This window comes from Periophthalmus magnuspinnatus, chromosome 6 (genome assembly GCF_009829125.3).
Source record: "Periophthalmus magnuspinnatus isolate fPerMag1 chromosome 6, fPerMag1.2.pri, whole genome shotgun sequence".
NCBI lineage: Eukaryota > Metazoa > Chordata > Actinopteri > Gobiiformes > Gobiidae > Periophthalmus > Periophthalmus magnuspinnatus.
In genome coordinates, this window is record NC_047131.1 from 23751591 (window position 1) to 23770394 (window position 18804).

General features: G+C 35.7%; 2 protein-coding genes and 1 non-coding gene across 3 annotated transcripts; 2 read left to right on the plus strand and 1 right to left on the minus strand.

Annotated features, from left to right (window-relative positions):
• The first annotated feature begins 3795 nt into the window (after positions 1–3795).
• On the plus strand, positions 3796–6459 carry LOC129456313 (LIM domain-containing protein A-like). Its single transcript, XM_055222475.1, has 4 exons — positions 3796–4063; positions 4176–4231; positions 4499–5809; positions 5880–6459. The coding sequence occupies exons 1-3, from the start codon at positions 4038–4040 to the stop codon at positions 5773–5775; spliced, it is 1359 nt and encodes a 452-aa protein (XP_055078450.1). The 5' UTR covers positions 3796–4037; the 3' UTR covers positions 5776–5809; positions 5880–6459.
• An 870-nt stretch (positions 6460–7329) lies between these two features.
• On the plus strand, positions 7330–18600 carry slc12a3 (solute carrier family 12 member 3). Its single transcript, XM_033968191.2, has 26 exons — positions 7330–7749; positions 8353–8493; positions 8924–8999; positions 9096–9191; positions 9341–9480; positions 9553–9663; positions 10007–10118; positions 10189–10319; positions 10391–10475; positions 10652–10812; positions 11054–11161; positions 11233–11356; positions 11689–11790; positions 11877–12032; positions 12143–12242; positions 12366–12474; positions 12551–12688; positions 13022–13128; positions 13204–13286; positions 13368–13445; positions 13524–13622; positions 14431–14542; positions 14649–14735; positions 17304–17436; positions 17510–17577; positions 17791–18600. Exons 1-26 carry the CDS (start codon positions 7468–7470, stop codon positions 17930–17932), a joined length of 3081 nt encoding a protein of 1026 aa, XP_033824082.1. The 5' UTR covers positions 7330–7467; the 3' UTR covers positions 17933–18600.
• trnap-agg (transfer RNA proline (anticodon AGG)) lies at positions 15904–15975 on the minus strand. Its single transcript has one exon. It is a non-coding gene; the product is annotated as a tRNA-Pro (tRNA).
• Positions 18601–18804: the final 204 nt, after the last annotated feature.

Sequence of the window (18804 nt, forward strand, 5' to 3'; positions counted from 1 at the left end):
ATGTTTGGTGTCCAATAGTGAGGAACACATGCCTCCTAGTGGCCATCAAGTGTACTGTCAAAATATCTTGATGGGAAAAGTATCAGAATAGTTTACATGTTAGTAATTGCTTTTACCCAAGGGGGAAACATATTGTACAGATAATATAATAGCATTAACAAAAACAGCATGAGATGAGGTTAAGAAGATCAGAAAAGAAATCAGACAAACACATTGTAAGGACAACTCCTCCATCTGAATTGACACTCCTACAGTCTGTGGACAGTAGTTTTCAGTCTTGGGCCAAGATTGCTGCAATGCTTCAAATAAATCTCAATAATAAAGCCAGAAGGTACCCACCACCACTCTACTACCACACCACAATCCTCCCTGAAAGGACAAATAAATAAAAGAGGCAACATAAACACAACACCTTAAGAAGATCCATCATCATTACACCGTAGTGTCAGGGTGCAGTGTTGGACTGGGCTGAGCTTCAGTCTGCTGCACTCCACTGAATCAGACTGGTCACCTCCTCACTGGCTGCACACATACAGATGAAGGCAGGGAATAGCAGTCACATCAAAACACTAAGCTAAAGTTTGTTTCTTAATTAATAAATAAATAAATAAATAAATAAATAAATAAATAAATAAATAAATAAATAAATAAATAAATAAATAAATAAATAAATAAATAAATAAATAAATAAATAAATAAATAAATAAATAAATAAATAAATAAATAAATAAATAAATAAATAAATAAATAAATAAATAAATAAATAAATAAATAAATAAATAAATAAATAAATAAATAAATAAATAAATAAATAAATAAATAAATAAATAAATAAATAAATAAATAAATAAATACATACATACATACATACATACATACATACATACATACATACATACATACATACATACATACATACATACATACATACATACATACATACATACATACATACATACATACATACATACATACATACATACATACATACATACATACATACATACATACATACATACATACATACATACATACATACATACATACATACATACATACATACATACATACATACATACATACATACATACATACATACATACATACATACATACATACATACATACATACATACATACATACATACATACATACATACATACATACATACATACATACATACATACATACATACATACATACATACATACATACATACATACATTCATACATACATACATACATACATACATACATACATACATACATACATACATACATACATACATACATACATACATACATACATACATACATACATACATACATACATACATACATACATACATACATACATACATACATACATACATACATACATACATACATACATACATACATACATACATACATACATACATACATACATACATACATACATACATACATACATACATACATACATACATACATACATACATACATACATACATACATACATACATACATACATACATACATACATACATACATACATACATACATACATACATACATACATACATACATACATACATACATACATACATACATACATACATACATACATACATACATACATACATACATACATACATACATACATACATACATACATACATACATACATACATACATACATACATACATACATACATACATACATACATACATACATACATACATACATACATACATACATACATACATACATACATACATACATACATACATACATACATACATACATACATACATACATACATACATACATACATACATACATACATACATACATACATACATACATACATACATACATACATACATACATACATACATACATACATACATACATACATACATACATACATACATACATACATACATACATACATACATACATACATACATACATACATACATACATACATACATACATACATACATACATACATACATACATACATACATACATACATACATACATACATACATACATACATACATACATACATACATACATACATACATACATACATACATACATACATACATACATACATACATACATACATACATACATACATACATACATACATACATACATACATACATACATACATACATACATACATACATACATACATACATACATACATACATACATACATACATACATACATACATACATACATACATACATACATACATACATACATACATACATACATACATACATACATACATACATACATACATACATACATACATACATACATACATACATACATACATACATACATACATACATACATACATACATACATACATACATACATACATACATACATACATACATACATACATACATACATACATACATACATACATACATACATACATACATACATACATACATACATACATACATACATACATACATACATACATACATACATACATACATACATACATACATACATACATACATACATACATACATACATACATACATACATACATACATACATACATACATACATACATACATACATACATACATACATACATACATACATACATACATACATACATACATACATACATACATACATACATACATACATACATACATACATACATACATACATACATACATACATACATACATACATACATACATACATACATACATACATACATACATACATACGAAGTATCTATACTAGGAAACAATAAATAGTTGGAGTCTTCCTGGACACAGTCTTGATCTAGTCTTGAACTAGTATAAAGTGATTTATTTTAGTAAGAGCGGAAGAAGCATTATTGCTATAATGGCATTGTAAAAGGGGTGGGGTCAAATAAGCATTTGCGTCTCCCCACTCAGAACTTTTGATATGAAGACTATATTCATGACTGGAAATTTAATAATAATAATAATAATGCATTTTAGCGCCTTTCAAAACACCCAAGGACACTGAACAAGATCAAATTAGATAAAAAAAAACATACAAATACAATAAAACATGACAAGATTGATAAAAGATGTGTGATTGGTTACAAGAGGTAGGACAGTCTGAACAGGTGAGTTTTGAGTCTGGATTTGAAGAGCGGAAGAGAGTCTAAGTTGTGGTTTAAAGTATTTTTGCTTTCATAATAATGTCATTTAACTTTAATCAGAATAAATGTATTGTTATTATTATTATTATTATTATTATTATTATTATTATTATTATTATTAACAACTATTATATTTTAAATTGCATCATATTGTTTATAAAATTATTTTTACTATCATAGTGGTATCAAAATTGTTGAGTATCAATCCTTTTCCTTAGTATTTTCTACTGTAACACTACTACAGTACATAATTATTATTTTTTTTGACTAGATTACACCAACAACACTCCATCTGAAGGGAGTACAGTACAGTTGTCTTATGGCTTCAGTATAAATTGATACAAAATTTTAGTAATGTATATTATTGAAATATATATTTATGGTCAAGCTCAAGACTATCCAACAGAAAATTACATGAACAGATATAACAAATATATAAATAAATCACTGAAAGTTTTTTTTTTTTTTTTTAGAGTAAGCTTTACCTCAAATACTGTCTGTAATTGTAACACTTTCTATATTCCATTTCAGCTCTAATTAAGGGCAACCTTTAATTTAGCATTGATCTCTTTCTTCAGCATCATCTACACATTTACCTGACTTGGGTGTTGTTTACTGCTCCTGCCTGGTCTGATCAGTGTGAGTGGAGGCAGCTGTGGGCATGCCTGATTGGTGACACCTGTTTCTGAAGCAGTGCCAAAGACCGTCTCCAGTGTAGTTTATTAGGCTCACTTTGTTTGGCGGAATGTACTGTGTGAAAATACAGAAATATTGAATTTTCTCATTGGAGGGCATCTGCCTCTGAGAGTTCTGCTATTGAGAGCTGCAGAAGCTGATGTTTAATTGTACACATACTCGAGGTTATAACTCCAAATATGACAGCTGTGGTCCATTTGACAAGGTGCTAATATTGAGTTTTATCTTTATTTTTATTTTTTTAATTTCATTTAGTATTATTATTTATTTATTTTATTTGCAAGTTGTATAAGTTTTCCATTGGTTTATGTTCACAGATTTTTGCTGGGCTATTTGATATCTGAGATTACCTCTGCTGCAGCTCTTCCAACAGGTATGAATGTTTGTTTGCAGTACCTACATCAAATAATGTGACTGATAAAAGGTAATCTAAAAATATATCTTTTTAAGTAATTATAAAAGCAAAAGCTAGTGCCGAAAGTAGCTTTTTTGCCAGTACAATTTTATATATAACATCTTCTCATCAAATAATATACATGACCATTTACATTTCTTTTGTTAATCTAATTGTGATGTTTCACTCTTAAAACAAATAAATTGAGAAAGTCTTCACTTCAACCTTTCCTTGGTTTCCTTTTAGGCCATGGTAAAACTCCAGAGTTATGGCCGCCCCTGCATTGGGGGCCTCAACCGCCTACACAGAGTTGGGGGCAACCAGTGGTGCCTACCTGGCAACCTCCTGGCGTGTGGAATGTTCCCAACCGAAAGCCTTTGTTGCTCCAGAACCCAACTGCTGTCAGAAACACTGAAGGACATGTCCCCCCTGAGACACCTCAGAAACGCATCCCTGTGGCCACACCAAGGACATTTCAGATCAAATTTCAAGCTCCTGAAGACGGGAGAATGGGACAAAACTATTTTCAATCAAAAGACTCCCAAGGTTCTTCTGAACCTGGTTTTCAGTTTAGTTTGTCTGTCCCTATACCTACAACTACTGTAGCTCCTAAAGCTCAGAAACCATTGGAGAACAAGGTCGTATCCTTTTTTTCTGGGCTTCTAGCCAAGGGACAAAGCAACCAAAATGACAAAACTAGTACTCAAACGCAACAAAACCAAGTGTTTTTCAAGCCAGATGCACACCAGCACCCTACAAACTATTGGATGGGTAAAATGCACTCACATTCAACTGATTCAGGAAGTGGTGCCCAGAATCCTGTCCACCAAACTGTCCAAAATGTGCACTACTCTCCCCAGTGGTTCCCATTAACCAGTTCTGACAATGCAGATGTTAGGAACAGTATTTTACAGTCCGCTAAATATGTTAATGGTCAACTCATGATTCCTTTAGAGAAGTGCCCCGGGTTTGAAAAATTTGCTGCTCTTTTACACCATCATGGCCACCACCACCATGGCCATCACCACCATCATGGCCATCACCGTCATCATGGCCATGACCAGCACCATCATGGCCATCACCACCATCATGGCCATGGCCAGCACCACCAACATCATGGCCATCACCATCACCATGGCCAGCACCACCAACACCATGGCCATCACCATCACCATGGCCAGCACCACCATCACCATGGCCAGCACCACCAACCACATCATACAAAGTTTTTTCTAAATATGGAAGGCTCTGCACCAAATCCCAAAGAAGTGTCGCAGGGAAAAGATGTGCTGCAGTCAGAAACAGAAAACCCTTTCAGACGGTGGCACTCGGACAAAACCAGTGGCCAGTTTTTCAATCCTATGACTTACAGCTCCTATGTGCCCGATTCACAGCAGTCTATAGTGAAGCCTGGGCAAACAAATTATATGGTACAACTTGGGGGAAATGTTGAATATGAGAAACAACCAGATGCGCAAAGTCACAACCACTTCCACCATGTACAACAAAGAAACCCCTACTGATGTAACAAATGCTGCACGAGAAGCTCAACATGCTGTGAGTACTTCAGACTAGGTATTGTGTAATGGGGATGTTTTTGTCACTAATCATGTTTTTTATCTTGCAGATTCCAGACAAAGGTTCACGAGTTATTTTTCCAATCAATAAAGTGAACAAATTTGTAATTCTGTCTCCTCATCTCTCAGTAGAGCCTAACCAGTTAACCTAATATTCTGTACAAAATATCAATATTGTTCCACATCCAGCATTGGTATCTGAGATGTGAAACCTAATGATTTTTACTTTTGTATTACTTGTATGAAAATGTCCATCTTTTTAATAACTACTCAGGCATGAACCCTAAAATGTAATGTATTCTTGCACTATTTCAGGACCATGACAAAATGCATCACAATCTTAATGTATCTTTTAATAATATGGCTTACTTCAATAATGTGTTTTAATAAAGATGACCTTGGCATCTATGTAGTCATGGGAATTTGTAACTGACTGCAGTTACACATTACAGTAAATTGCTTCATTAAGTGTTTTCCATTAGTAATTTGCATAAGTAATGGTTTGCTTTACTCAGTATTTGAATGGAAGGAAGACTGGTGACGTCACTGTGCTGTTTCCTGACCAAAAGGCCATAAGTGAATAAAGAAATGACACACTCCAAGAATAAATGAGATGAAAACCCCCAGTCTATTGAAGTGCTGAGTGCGGTTTTGAGTTGTTGTAAATGATATACACTTAATATCAGTAGATTGCAAGCATAACTGTTTTACGCCTTTTCGTTTCAAAGAGTTTTTTTGACTTCTTTTGAACAGATATTATTCTATTATTTCACTGCAGGAGAGACAATAGGCTGATAATTAACCTTTTGTTTATGTGGAGAAATTGTGCAGGATTTCAAAGTTGAAACATTGAATTTTAGGGCTTATGTCGGTAGTGCTGTGCCTCGTTTCTTTTATATCTCGGGCACAAGCTGGATTAGTCCTGCTCCCTGCACAGGATTTTCGGCTCCACTGGTTCAGACTCAAAACCAAGTTCTGCTATATATTGGGGGAAAAAATGACCAAACTAAAAAAAAAAAAATGAGAGTAGTGATGGTGATAATTGTAAAAGAAACATTGAAAATTAATATTAATTTTGGAAGATTTATCAACATGAACTGAATGATTTGCATCGCGTCCTTGTTGTGTCTCAAGTCAATAATTGCAATAAAGATTAGGATTATGTATATATATCCTCTTCATTATAATGACTTTGTAAGAATCTCTGATACAATCACTCTTTGTTGCCAGGAACATGTTACTTCTAAATTTAATAATCCAGTTTACAACATGTCCCTACCACTGGTCAACTGCACCCTCAAGGCAGATTATTCATTGACAAATATAACCTCTATTAACCATGTACACTTCATGTTTAGTGTCTTTGTTCAAGAAACAAAGCTCCAAAAACAAGCCATTAAAGTTTTATAGTTACCAGAGATCTCTTTGATACTTGTCCTGACCTATGCGTAACCTGGAGATGTAGAGATTAATAGTTCTATCACATCGCTTTAGGCTGTTCCTGCTTTTTGAGGTCAAATATAAAGCTGCTTGTCTTGCCTGTGTCATGAATCGCAATGGACATTTAGCACTGACAACACGTGGGACTTCGAACACCTTGCGCACAAGATTATTACAATTTTCATTTTCAACTTGTAAATGGAGTTACCGGGAGGGAATGACCACGTCCATCTCAATGCATACAAACCCACTGTGGAGACTAACGGGAAGGCGACCTCTTCGTCCCCGTTGGAAGAGTCGGGTTACTATGGGTACTTTGGTGGCCGGTTCAGCGTGGCCTCCAGCCAGGCCGAAAGCACGATGACCACATATGAGACTCTGGATGCACCCCCACACTACGACTTTTACGCAAACACCGAGGTCTGGGGCCGACGCAGACGGTTCAGACCCTCACTGTACCAGCTGTATGCAAACCCCGAGGTGAGGAGGACCCTAACGTACATAATTCAGAGAGGGCTGTTTACTTGAATAAAAATGGCATTTACAACATGTGACTGGTTCAGGAGCAGTTCATTTTGGTCCAGTTCATGGATAGATCTATTTGGAACAGTTTGCGAGAAAGAGAGGAGACCCCGCTCCCAGCAAGAATGTATGTTTTGGGGCAGTAAAAATACCTGTAGTTGAACAAATGCAAGATGGGTAAATCTAATGCCATACTGTGGAATATTTGAGGCAAAGCAATATCCACAACCAAACTCATACCAGAAAGTTACATAATGCAATTTTAGTTGATTTAGATTTTCTTCTTTGCATTATTATTTTGTATTATTTTTATCTCTTTGTAAATTAGCTTAGATATTTTATAAAAGTATAGTCTGGGATGCATTCACACTGCACAATTACCACATCAAAATTGGGACTAAACACTGAACTAAACCTGAATCAGGCCAGGACTAAACCAGGACTCGAACTGTACAAAAACAAATTTACATTATGTGTCAAAGTGTTCAACAAGGCCCATACTGGTGTTATGATTGCAACATTATAGAAGTGTTAAATTGTTTGGCATGTGCTGTGTTGTAGGATGACTCCAAACCACCTTTGTATGAGGAGACTCCTATGCAACACTTGGACCGAGGGGAAACCACTGATGAAGATGATGAAGAGGAGCAGGGGGAGCCACCTGCTGAACCCACTCGCTTTGGATGGGTTCAGGGTGTCATGGTGAGACTAGACAAAAAATTCATTTTTTTTAAATGCTACTGCTGTAACATAAACTGATGTTGATGCCTGTCACCGGGCCACTTGATCCTCTACCCCCCATGTGAAACTTTTCGTCAATGTTGAGGTGGTTAAAAATGGGATAATAAAGAAACTAATGAACAACAATGCCAGTTACTTTGTTACTGCCTCGATATTTACTTCATTAGTGACTCGGGCCCATAATTGTATAATATCATCTTCAGCTAAATGCAAAAATTGATTCCTCTCAAATAAATTGTCCCTGCAATAACAATGCTAACTCTGATTGTTGCTTTAGTGCTGTCATTCTTGCACTAGATTCTGTTACACTTGTTTTAATGGATAAAAGAAATAATTAGCTATTAGTTGTCTATTTTACAACATCATGTGAAGAAGTATTGTCTGACTGTAGATTCGATGCATGTTAAACATCTGGGGTGTGATCCTATTCCTCCGTCTACCTTGGATTACTGCTCAAGCTGGTATCGGTATGTCCAAAAAATAATGAAAGATTATTGGTAACCCATGTCCAGTAGATGATAATGTGAAATAACCTCTATGTCTCTTTGTGTTGTGTTCGCTAGGGTTAACGTGGGTGATCATTCTGCTGTCCTCTACAATAACAGGAATCACTGGCCTTTCCACTTCAGCCATCGCAACCAATGGAAAAGTAAAAGGAGGTCTGCATGATCCTTATGCAATTTATAAAGAGTTATGCTGTGTATATTCTTTGACTAAATGATGCTGATCTATTTATTTACTTTTTAAGCATTTATGGCAACTGCATTTTTTTTTTTTTTTACATTTTGAAAACCTCTTCTGTTCACAGGGGGGACATATTTCCTGATCAGCCGCAGTTTGGGACCTGAGCTGGGAGGATCCATCGGTCTCATCTTTGCTTTTGCCAATGCAGTAGCTGTAGCGATGCACACTGTGGGGTTTGCGGAGACTGTTACTGACCTTATGAGCGTAAGTAAACAGTACACAGATAGGATAGCGAGATAGGGATATTGCAGTTGGTGGAATAACATGTTTTTGTAGGAGCATGGAGCTGTCATGGTGGATAAATTAAATGACATTCGAATCATTGGCGTTATCACTGTCACCTGTCTTTTGGGCATCTCTTTGGCTGGTATGGCTTGGGAATCAAAGGTAGGCCGCGTGTTGGCATCTGGCACCTACTTTTCTGTTTAAATAAATATTGTCAAACAGATTATTTCAGCAAATACGTTGATCTTACAGAATTTATGATCAATTTTGGACTTGTAATGAGTTAACACTGTATTACTCATTTAGCTCTGCCTTAGCAATTATAAAAAAAAACTTAACAAGAATGAAAACTACCTTGCTAACTTATTTTATATAGTCAATCATTAACGATAAGAGCTTTTGAACTGATCTAAATTTGATCCCAGCACACCTTAGATAAATAATTTCACAAGCCCTAAAGTCAATCTAATTATATCTCAGAAAAATGACACATCTTTGTTTCCAGGCCCAGGTTGTGTTCTTTCTGGTTATCATGGTGTCCTTTGCCAGTTACATTGTTGGCACCATCATCCCTGCCAGTCCTCAGAAACAAGCCAAGGGTTTCTTCAGCTACAGAGGTAGAGCTAATCCATAACAAACTTCATCATAGTTTGAGATTAATAAAACTATCTTTGGTGTTTATAACAGCTGACATCTTTGCTCAAAACTTTGTGCCTGGCTGGCGAGGAAAAGAGGGTAGTTTCTTTGGCATGTTCTCGATTTTCTTCCCTTCAGCTACTGGCATTTTGGCAGGAGCGAACATTTCGGGAGATCTCAAGGTTTGACAGTGTTTCTGTAACTGCTGACAATGTTTTTCCTCCTTAAATTAATAAGAAATATGTCCTGCTAGAATCCAACAGTCGCCATACCTAAAGGGACACTTTTGGCTATTTTCTTTACCACCATGTCATATCTCATCATATCTGCCACCATTGGTAAGTATCAGCATGTAACTGGACCGCAAAGCCTATCGTCTTATGAAGTACTTTAAATGGGTAAAACAAATGTGTAGAAAATCAAAGCTGATTCCTTTCTTTTGGATATTTTGAATGTATGAATTCTGTACCTAAAATTGACAAGAAAATAGATACATTTAATGGTATTTTCTTAGGTTCTTGTGTATTGCGCGATGCTTCAGGAGTATTGAATGACACTTTGACAGCCTCTTCAAACCCAGAGTCTTGTGTGGGCCTGGGCTGTCAGTATGGATGGGACTTCTCTGAGTGCATTCAGAATGGCACCTGTACGTATGGCATCATGAACTACTACCAGGTAAAAACAGATACCACAAATGCATTGAATGAATAGTGTCGGTCCATCTATAGCCACATGTATCATAGAAATTGTCCATGTCCATGTTAAGATTGCAGGTTGATTATTAGTTATATAGTTAGCCTCATAGCATAATTGCCTAAGTCATTTTGTGAAGCTTGTGAGTGTTTTCTTTTTCTTTTCGCTGTGAAAATCTGAGTATCTGTACCAGTATAACGAACATTCATGTTGTTGGTTTCAGTCAATGAGCTTGGTGGCAGCCTTTGCTCCCCTCATTACTGCTGGTATCTTTGGAGCCACATTGTCCTCTGCTTTGGCCTGTCTGGTCTCTGCTCCCAAAGTTTTCCAGGTCAGTCACACACCACAAGATTCCCTATATATAAAGAGAATTCCGGTTTAATCAACATTATATTCCCCCAGTGTCTATGTAAGGACAGGCTATATCCTCTCATTGGCTTTTTTGGCAAAGGTTATGGCAAAAATGATGAACCACTTCGAGGTTATCTGCTGACGTATGTTATTGCTGCCTGCTTCATTCTTATTGGTAAGGCAACAAAAATGACTGTATTTCTGTTTTACATTACAATTTAAAAGAATGCATAGGTGACTTATATTTATTTTATTTATTTATTTTTTTTGCACTAACAAACACAGTGCAGTAAAATAAATTACAAATTGTAGCATAATAATAATTGTGAAAAGTAAAATAATAAAATAATGTTTGGTATTACTATTATTAATATTATGATTTATTATATTTTTTCAAATGTATTATTATTATTATTATTATTATTATTATTATTATTATTATTATTATTATTATTATTATTATTATTATTGAGGTTAAGTTAACCACCCAAATACATTGTCCCATAGGTGAGCTGAACACCATTGCTCCCATCATCTCCAACTTCTTTCTTTGCTCCTACACACTCATCAACTTCAGCTGTTTCCACGCTTCAATCACCAACTCACCAGGTACGAAATATAATTGGATCCATTGAAGGTAATATAATGATATATACAGTCTATGATATGAACACTTACTGGGCCATGTTTGGTAGGCTGGCGCCCTTCGTTCCGGTTTTATAATAAGTGGCTGTCGTTGCTGGGGGCAGTTTGTTGTGTGGTCATTATGTTCCTGCTCACCTGGTGGGCAGCTCTCATCGCGTTTGGAATTGTTTTCTTTCTCCTGGGATACACCCTCTACAAGAAACCTGGTTTGTCTGCCCACTTTTGTCTTTACTGGTTCTCATACCTGCTTTTCTATCTTAATCAGACAGAGACTCATAATTAGTCTGACATGAATTTAAGATTATTTTTTGTCTAGCTGTGAACTGGGGCTCCTCGGTACAGGCCAGTTCTTACAGTATTGCTTTGAACCAGTGTGTGGGCCTCAACCAGGTAGAAGACCATGTCAAAAACTACAGGTCAGTTAATGCATTAAAAAAAAAATCATATCAGATCAGATCAGATCATTAAAAAAAAATGTTTTATGCTGTTACCCTTTCATCACAATATTTTTTTTAAAAAAAGCCTGTGCTGTCTCTAAGGCCACAGTGTCTGGTGCTGACCGGACCACCCAGCAGTCGCCCAGCTCTTGTCGACCTTGTCAGCTGTTTCACAAAAAGTCTCAGTCTAATGATGTGTGCAAATGTTATAGTAAGTAATGACTTAAACTAAGAGGGTGGTAGTAGTATCAACTTAAATGTCCTGATGTTTTGTTTTGTTTTTTCAGTCTGGCCCCGACGCCTCTGTGGTACAAAGGGAAACCAGTGAGAAACATGTGACGTGGCTAAACCACCGGAAGGTCAAGTCTTTTTACAGAGGAGTAGTGTCCTCAGACCTGCGCACAGGGGTCAACATGTTAATGCAGGTCTGATTCACAATTAAATATACATTATACAAATACTGTACTGTAACTGTACAGTACTGTACTGTAAGTGCAGTGTTCTTTACAATCGGTAATGCATGTTGTGCTTCCCAATATCACAAATACAGTATGCAAATAAACAGCTGCATCATTTAAAAGCATAAAAAGTCACGCCAACATCTACCTTATATTTTTTATCTTCTTCTTTTAACTTGTTATGTCCATTGTTTTTTATGTGTGCTTTGAGCTTTTTGTTCATGTTTTCCGATGTGATTTTAAACTAGAAATGGAAAATAAAGTGACCTGAACTGAGCTATGCAAATATTCTCACTCTAGGGGGCAGGACTGGGCCGCATCAAGCCTAATGTTTTGCTATTGGGATTTAAGACGTCCTGGCGCAGTGACTCTCCTCAGGCTGCTCATGATTACATTGGCATTCTGCAGTGAGTTGAGCGAGAAAGTACACTTATATTACTGAAAGTCATTCTCATGTATGAAGAATGGTGCTTGTGTTTCAGTGATGCGTTTGCACTGCAGTATGGAGTGTGCGTGCTGAGGATGAAGGAAGGACTGGACATCTCGAAACAACCTCAAGCTCACAGTAAGTTCTTTTCACTCAGTGCAATAAAACAAAAAAAAAACTTTCAGAAATCTATAATAATAAATGTATGTGTGTTTGTAGTCAATCCTGTCTTTGATGAAGGACCAGAGACCGCCTGCAGCACATTGTCCCGGTCAGAGCTTCGACCCAGCACTGTTTGTATGTATATTTGTATATGGATGGTATGATGAAACAATTAAATATATGGCTGTAATAAATAAATGTTATCCGTTTCAGCCACTATCTCGAGCTCACCCGAACCTCAGCTGACGACAGGGTTCCAGAAAAAACAAGCAAAGAAGACCATAGATGTATACTGGTTGTGTGATGATGGAGGTTAGTTTCTATGTTATTTGCCATGGTGGATGAAGTACTCAATTGTCTTTCTTAAAAAGTACAGATACAGAGTTGAAAAGTTACTCATGTAAAAGTATCACATGAAAAATTGACTTAGTAAAAGCATTGTAAGTACCTGTTTAAAAATGTACTTCAAGAGTAAGTATTTCACTTTGTTGTTAAAGTGTTAAATGTAGTGATATTGATTTAAAAACTATAAATATTTTGGTCAACAGTTGTAATACGAATCAATTTCTTATGAATTTTGTGCATTTATTTGTGTATTGTGTTTGCTCAAAAGCCAAAGCTTGAACTCAAAACCTTTAGTCAGGATGTTACCACGAACATGCTAAAAATAACTCCTCAACTCATATGAAAATACTTTTTATTTTTCAGTCCGTTTCAGAAATGTAGTGGAGAAGTATATACAGATACCTGCTCTTAAATGTAGTGAAGTGAAAGTAAGAAGTATCAGCTTTACTACTACTACTACTACTACTTAAGTAAAGTACAGATACCTAAAAATTCTACTTAAGCACAGTACTACTTGTACTTCGTTACCTTCCACTACTGATCATTTGTATCTGTAGGCTGTAACAGTATAAGTGTACAACTTTAGTATTACACAGTTTTGTTATTTCATGTTAATTGGCTAAATAAGTGGAAATTGATATGCTGGTTAGTAGTCATTCAGCTTGGTACAGATCTAATTAACCACCAGCCTTTTACTACTACTTAGCCATTAACATGTGGTCTCTAAACCAAAGTGTTACTGCATTTTATTGTTGTATCTGTGAATTATGTGCAGGCCTTATCCTACTACTGCCCTACCTGCTGACCCGTAGGAAGCGCTGGTCCAGGTGTAAGGTCAGAGTCTTTGTTGGTGGACTACCAGACAAGAAAGAAGAGCAGAAACAGGAGTAAGAACTTTTTTATCATATGCAGGAAATTGTTAAAATGAAATCACAAATATACCTCAGGAATTTATATGTATTTGCCCGTATGCACTGAAACCATCTTTTTCAGGGTTTTGGCATTGATCAAGAAATTTCGTCTTGGCTTCCATGATGTTGAAGTCCTCCCTGATATCTACCAAAATCCCCAACCTATGAAGTAAGACAGGCACAAACAAAGCACCCTGGAATCTCAGATGAGCATTAGAATAGATTAAGTTGTTACTGGGTTATCTATGTATTTTAATGATACATTTCCATCAACTCTGAGATAAGAAAAAAACTCTTACGTGGGATTTTCAACCTAGGACCTTTTGCACCCTAAGCAAGAATTGTACCCCTAGACCAATGAGACATATATTTTTGAAGCAAACACAAAAATTAACTTGAAATCTCCACCTCTGTCCGTGGTCTGGAAGTGGCATTTATATGTGTCAAATAGCGCCCCCCTATGGTTCAGGAGAAAGAAGCTGCTACAAAAGCTGTTATACTAAGCCAGGCCTAGTATATTTTTTGTTTAAGTAATGCAGAAAAACCCCAAAGTTATAAGTAATCGTATTGTCTATGTTTTGCAAAAGCCAATATTTGATGTGACTGTTTCCACTTTAGCTTCAATGTACGAGTAACTAATCTAAATTCATTGTAATAATATCGAGTTATTATATTAATATAGTGATGCATTAAATTAATTGTATAATTCACATGGGGTTCTACAATGCATCGCAATTTTTTACTGATTTTCTTTGTTAAACCAGTACTTCCATAAGATATTTATGAAATACAGTTACGGTAAAACAGTGAATATGCAAACTATAACACAAGTTTACTTTTTTTTAAAATATAACATTTTTTATAAATATAGCAGCCTCCAGTATGCATTCATATTTTTGCACAGCTCTATTCCCTTTTCTCTCATCACACTTACATGCAATCTTTTTATTTTATTTGTGATCTACAGACAAAACATGCCTTTACAGCACTCCTTAAGGCTTTTTAGAGCTGTGATGTTCATTGTGCTAATGCATAGCTGTGGTCTGGTGTGCGTTGGCCTTGAGTCATTACATTCACTACATCTTTATTTTCTGCATGTCTAAACTACTTGTATAGCCTCTTATATACCAAAACACACAGCTTCAGTTGTTTCTGTGATGTAAAATTTGCACTTGAATGAAAATTTTTGCCCCCTATCTTAGGTTCATATTGTAGTATTTAGAGGAGGAGCATAATGACATTTAAGCACAATGTCATGAGGAACAATCAAGTTGTGGGTCAATTTTACTGTTAAAGTTAATCAAACATGTAAATTTGGTCTTTTTATTGTAGAAAAAGGGCTCGTCCGGGATTTGAACCCGGGACCTCTCGCACCCTAAGCGAGAATCATACCCCTAGACCAACGAGCCACAATATCTAAGTGAAAAGGCAGACCTAAAATCTCCACTGTCTCATCCAGATGCGGTGATGTGGCAGAGTTTGTACTCGTCCAACAGCGCCCCCCTTTGGCCCAGGAGAAACACAGCATTGCAAGAATTATAGTTAAAGTAATAAAATAATAGTACGAAAGAACTTAAATTTGTTTTGTTTGTAAAAAAAAAAAAAAAAAAAAAAAAAGAGAGAGAGAGAAAGCTTCCATCCAACAACAACTTTTTAAACTGCACAAAAAAAAAATCACATTTAAGTTTGTCTGTAAAAAAGGTTGATTATGTATTTTATAACTGTGGGTTGTTATAATCACAAATAACAAATTCATGCGATTCATTGGGCAGCCCAATTTCAGCAGTTGTTCACCCATGTTTCATGCTTGCCTCTCCGCCCCTTTCTCTGGAATATGCAATTACAAGGCTATCATGAGGGAAGGTGATATTAGATCCAAAACCTACTTATTTGGCAAGACATTTTTTAAGGGAGGGGCTCACACCCAAAGAATCATACCCCTAGTCCAACAAGCCACCTGTTTAACCCTGTAGTGAGTGAAAAACCTTTTTAACAGTATGTAACAAGGCTCAAATAAGTTGTTTCTCAATTTAACAGTCAAATTTAAACAAACAATAATTTAATTTGTGTCATGAAAAAGGGGCTTATTCAGGATTTGAACCCAGGACTGCTTATACCCTAAAACCAGAATCATACTCCTAGACCAATGAGCCATAATATCAATATCAAGAATTTCAGGCTTAGAAATACAACTCTGATCTCCACCCCTGTCCCATCCAGGGATACACTGAGGGATACACTGATGATGTGGCAGAATTCCCAAATGGTCAAATAGCACCTCTCATGTCTCATCAGTAGTAATGCAGCCCAGTAACTACGAATGCTGAAGAAAGCACTCTGGTGGCTTCTAGTAGTCACTTTCTATTAGTGATAAGTCAGTGGTTCTCAACTTTTTTTCACTTTAAGTGCCCCTTAAGCTTTGTCTCACACTCAGAGTACCCCCTAAGTCTGATACTACAAGTAAGTCTATTTACTGTTGTAGTATTTTGTCAATTATTACTATTATATTTTCTTGTCTTAATGGTATTGATGTACAAAACGCTCCAAATCATTCTCAAGGATGTACAATTTTTCAAGTACCCCCTGGGAAATGCATGCATACCACCCAGGTCCCCACACCCCTGTTTAGGAAACGCTGGATAACTGACCTTTGATAAAGCAAAACTGCTAAACACAATCTTGATTCATCAGTGCTATGATTCTCACCATTATTGTCACTTTGATGTCTTTGCTTTAGTGTGCAGCTTTTTGAGAATATGGTGGCTCAGTACCGAAAGGACATGAACCTCCAACAAGACTGTGGACCGACTAGAGTCTGTGATGGGCCCTGGATGATCACTGAGCAAGACTGGGAGAGGAACAAAGCCAAGGTGAAAGATACAACACAAGCATTCAGCTGCATTTTTGTTCCCAGCTCAAATTATTATTCTGTGTCTAATTCAGACTCTACGTGAGATTCGACTGAATGAGATTTTACAGGACTATTCTAGAGAGGCAGCGTTAATCCTTGTGTAAGTACATAAACAAATAGATGGATAAATTGATAGCAGCACAATTAAAGGAAATATAATAATAGAAATACTAGCAGGTGCATTCTAACTCAAAAATAAGAGGACATTTAGCTTCACCATAACAAACCTGCTATGTGAAAAGTGCAACTGTGTAAATATAAGGGTGGCTCTGCTATCTTTGACTAAAACTTATGTAATAATTGACCCCTGCAGCACTATGCCCGTGGGAAGAAGAGGAGTGTGTCCAAGTGCTCTTTATCTGGCCTGGCTGGACTTTATATCACATGATCTTCGACCTCCTGTCCTATTGGTCAGAGGAAACCAAGAGAATGTTCTCACTTTCTACTGTCAATAAGTGGCCTTCGTTTGCTTTCAAATTATGATATTATTTAATTTAAATGCTTCAATAGGTTTGCGCATGAAGCAAATGTAAAAAATTAAATCTAATAATGTGTGTATGGCCTAAATGACTTGGTTATATAACAGGCCAAACAAAAGAAAATAACTAAGCTACTGCAGGGATTTGTAGGAAACTATAATGTATTTCAAATGGTGACAGTTTGTTGTATTTAACAGATATTAATAAGAAGTCAAGTTAGTTTAAGAATGTAATTGTTATGTACTGTGTACTTTTAATGTGTTTGCACATGCCCAGGGACTGCACATGGAAAGAAGCAGAAGCTAAATATGGTAGACATCTTTTCTTTTGCAAGATTCTTTTGCACGTGGTCCCTGGCAAATAAAGAATAGAATAAACTATATATTAATTGCCTTGCATTACAGTTGAGATAGTACTAATGAAAGGTGTTTTGCTGAACCTTGATCACTGACAGAAAGGAAAGTGATACTGTGAATCGGCTTGAATTTCTCTCAAAACGTTGAATTTTACCTGGTTAATTTGTTTGAACATACAAATAAAGCGAATATTAACTGTGGTCACATCTTTTCCCACCTTCCTAAAGAAAGTCAGTGAAAATATGCTTTCACGTCAATTTTAGTTAGAGAGAAACCGGTTACTGATTAAACAAATAAAGCAACTGATGTAATAACATAACTTGTACTTGCAAGAAGTGTCCCACTCCTTTCCATTGTTCGAAATGACAGACAGAATAATAAACTCTCAAAAAGTTATCATTTTTAAAGATATCAAATTAGAAGATGTAATAACGTACAAGACTGGTCCCGGGAGACAAAATAGATGTTTATTTTTGGAGTAACAACAACGCT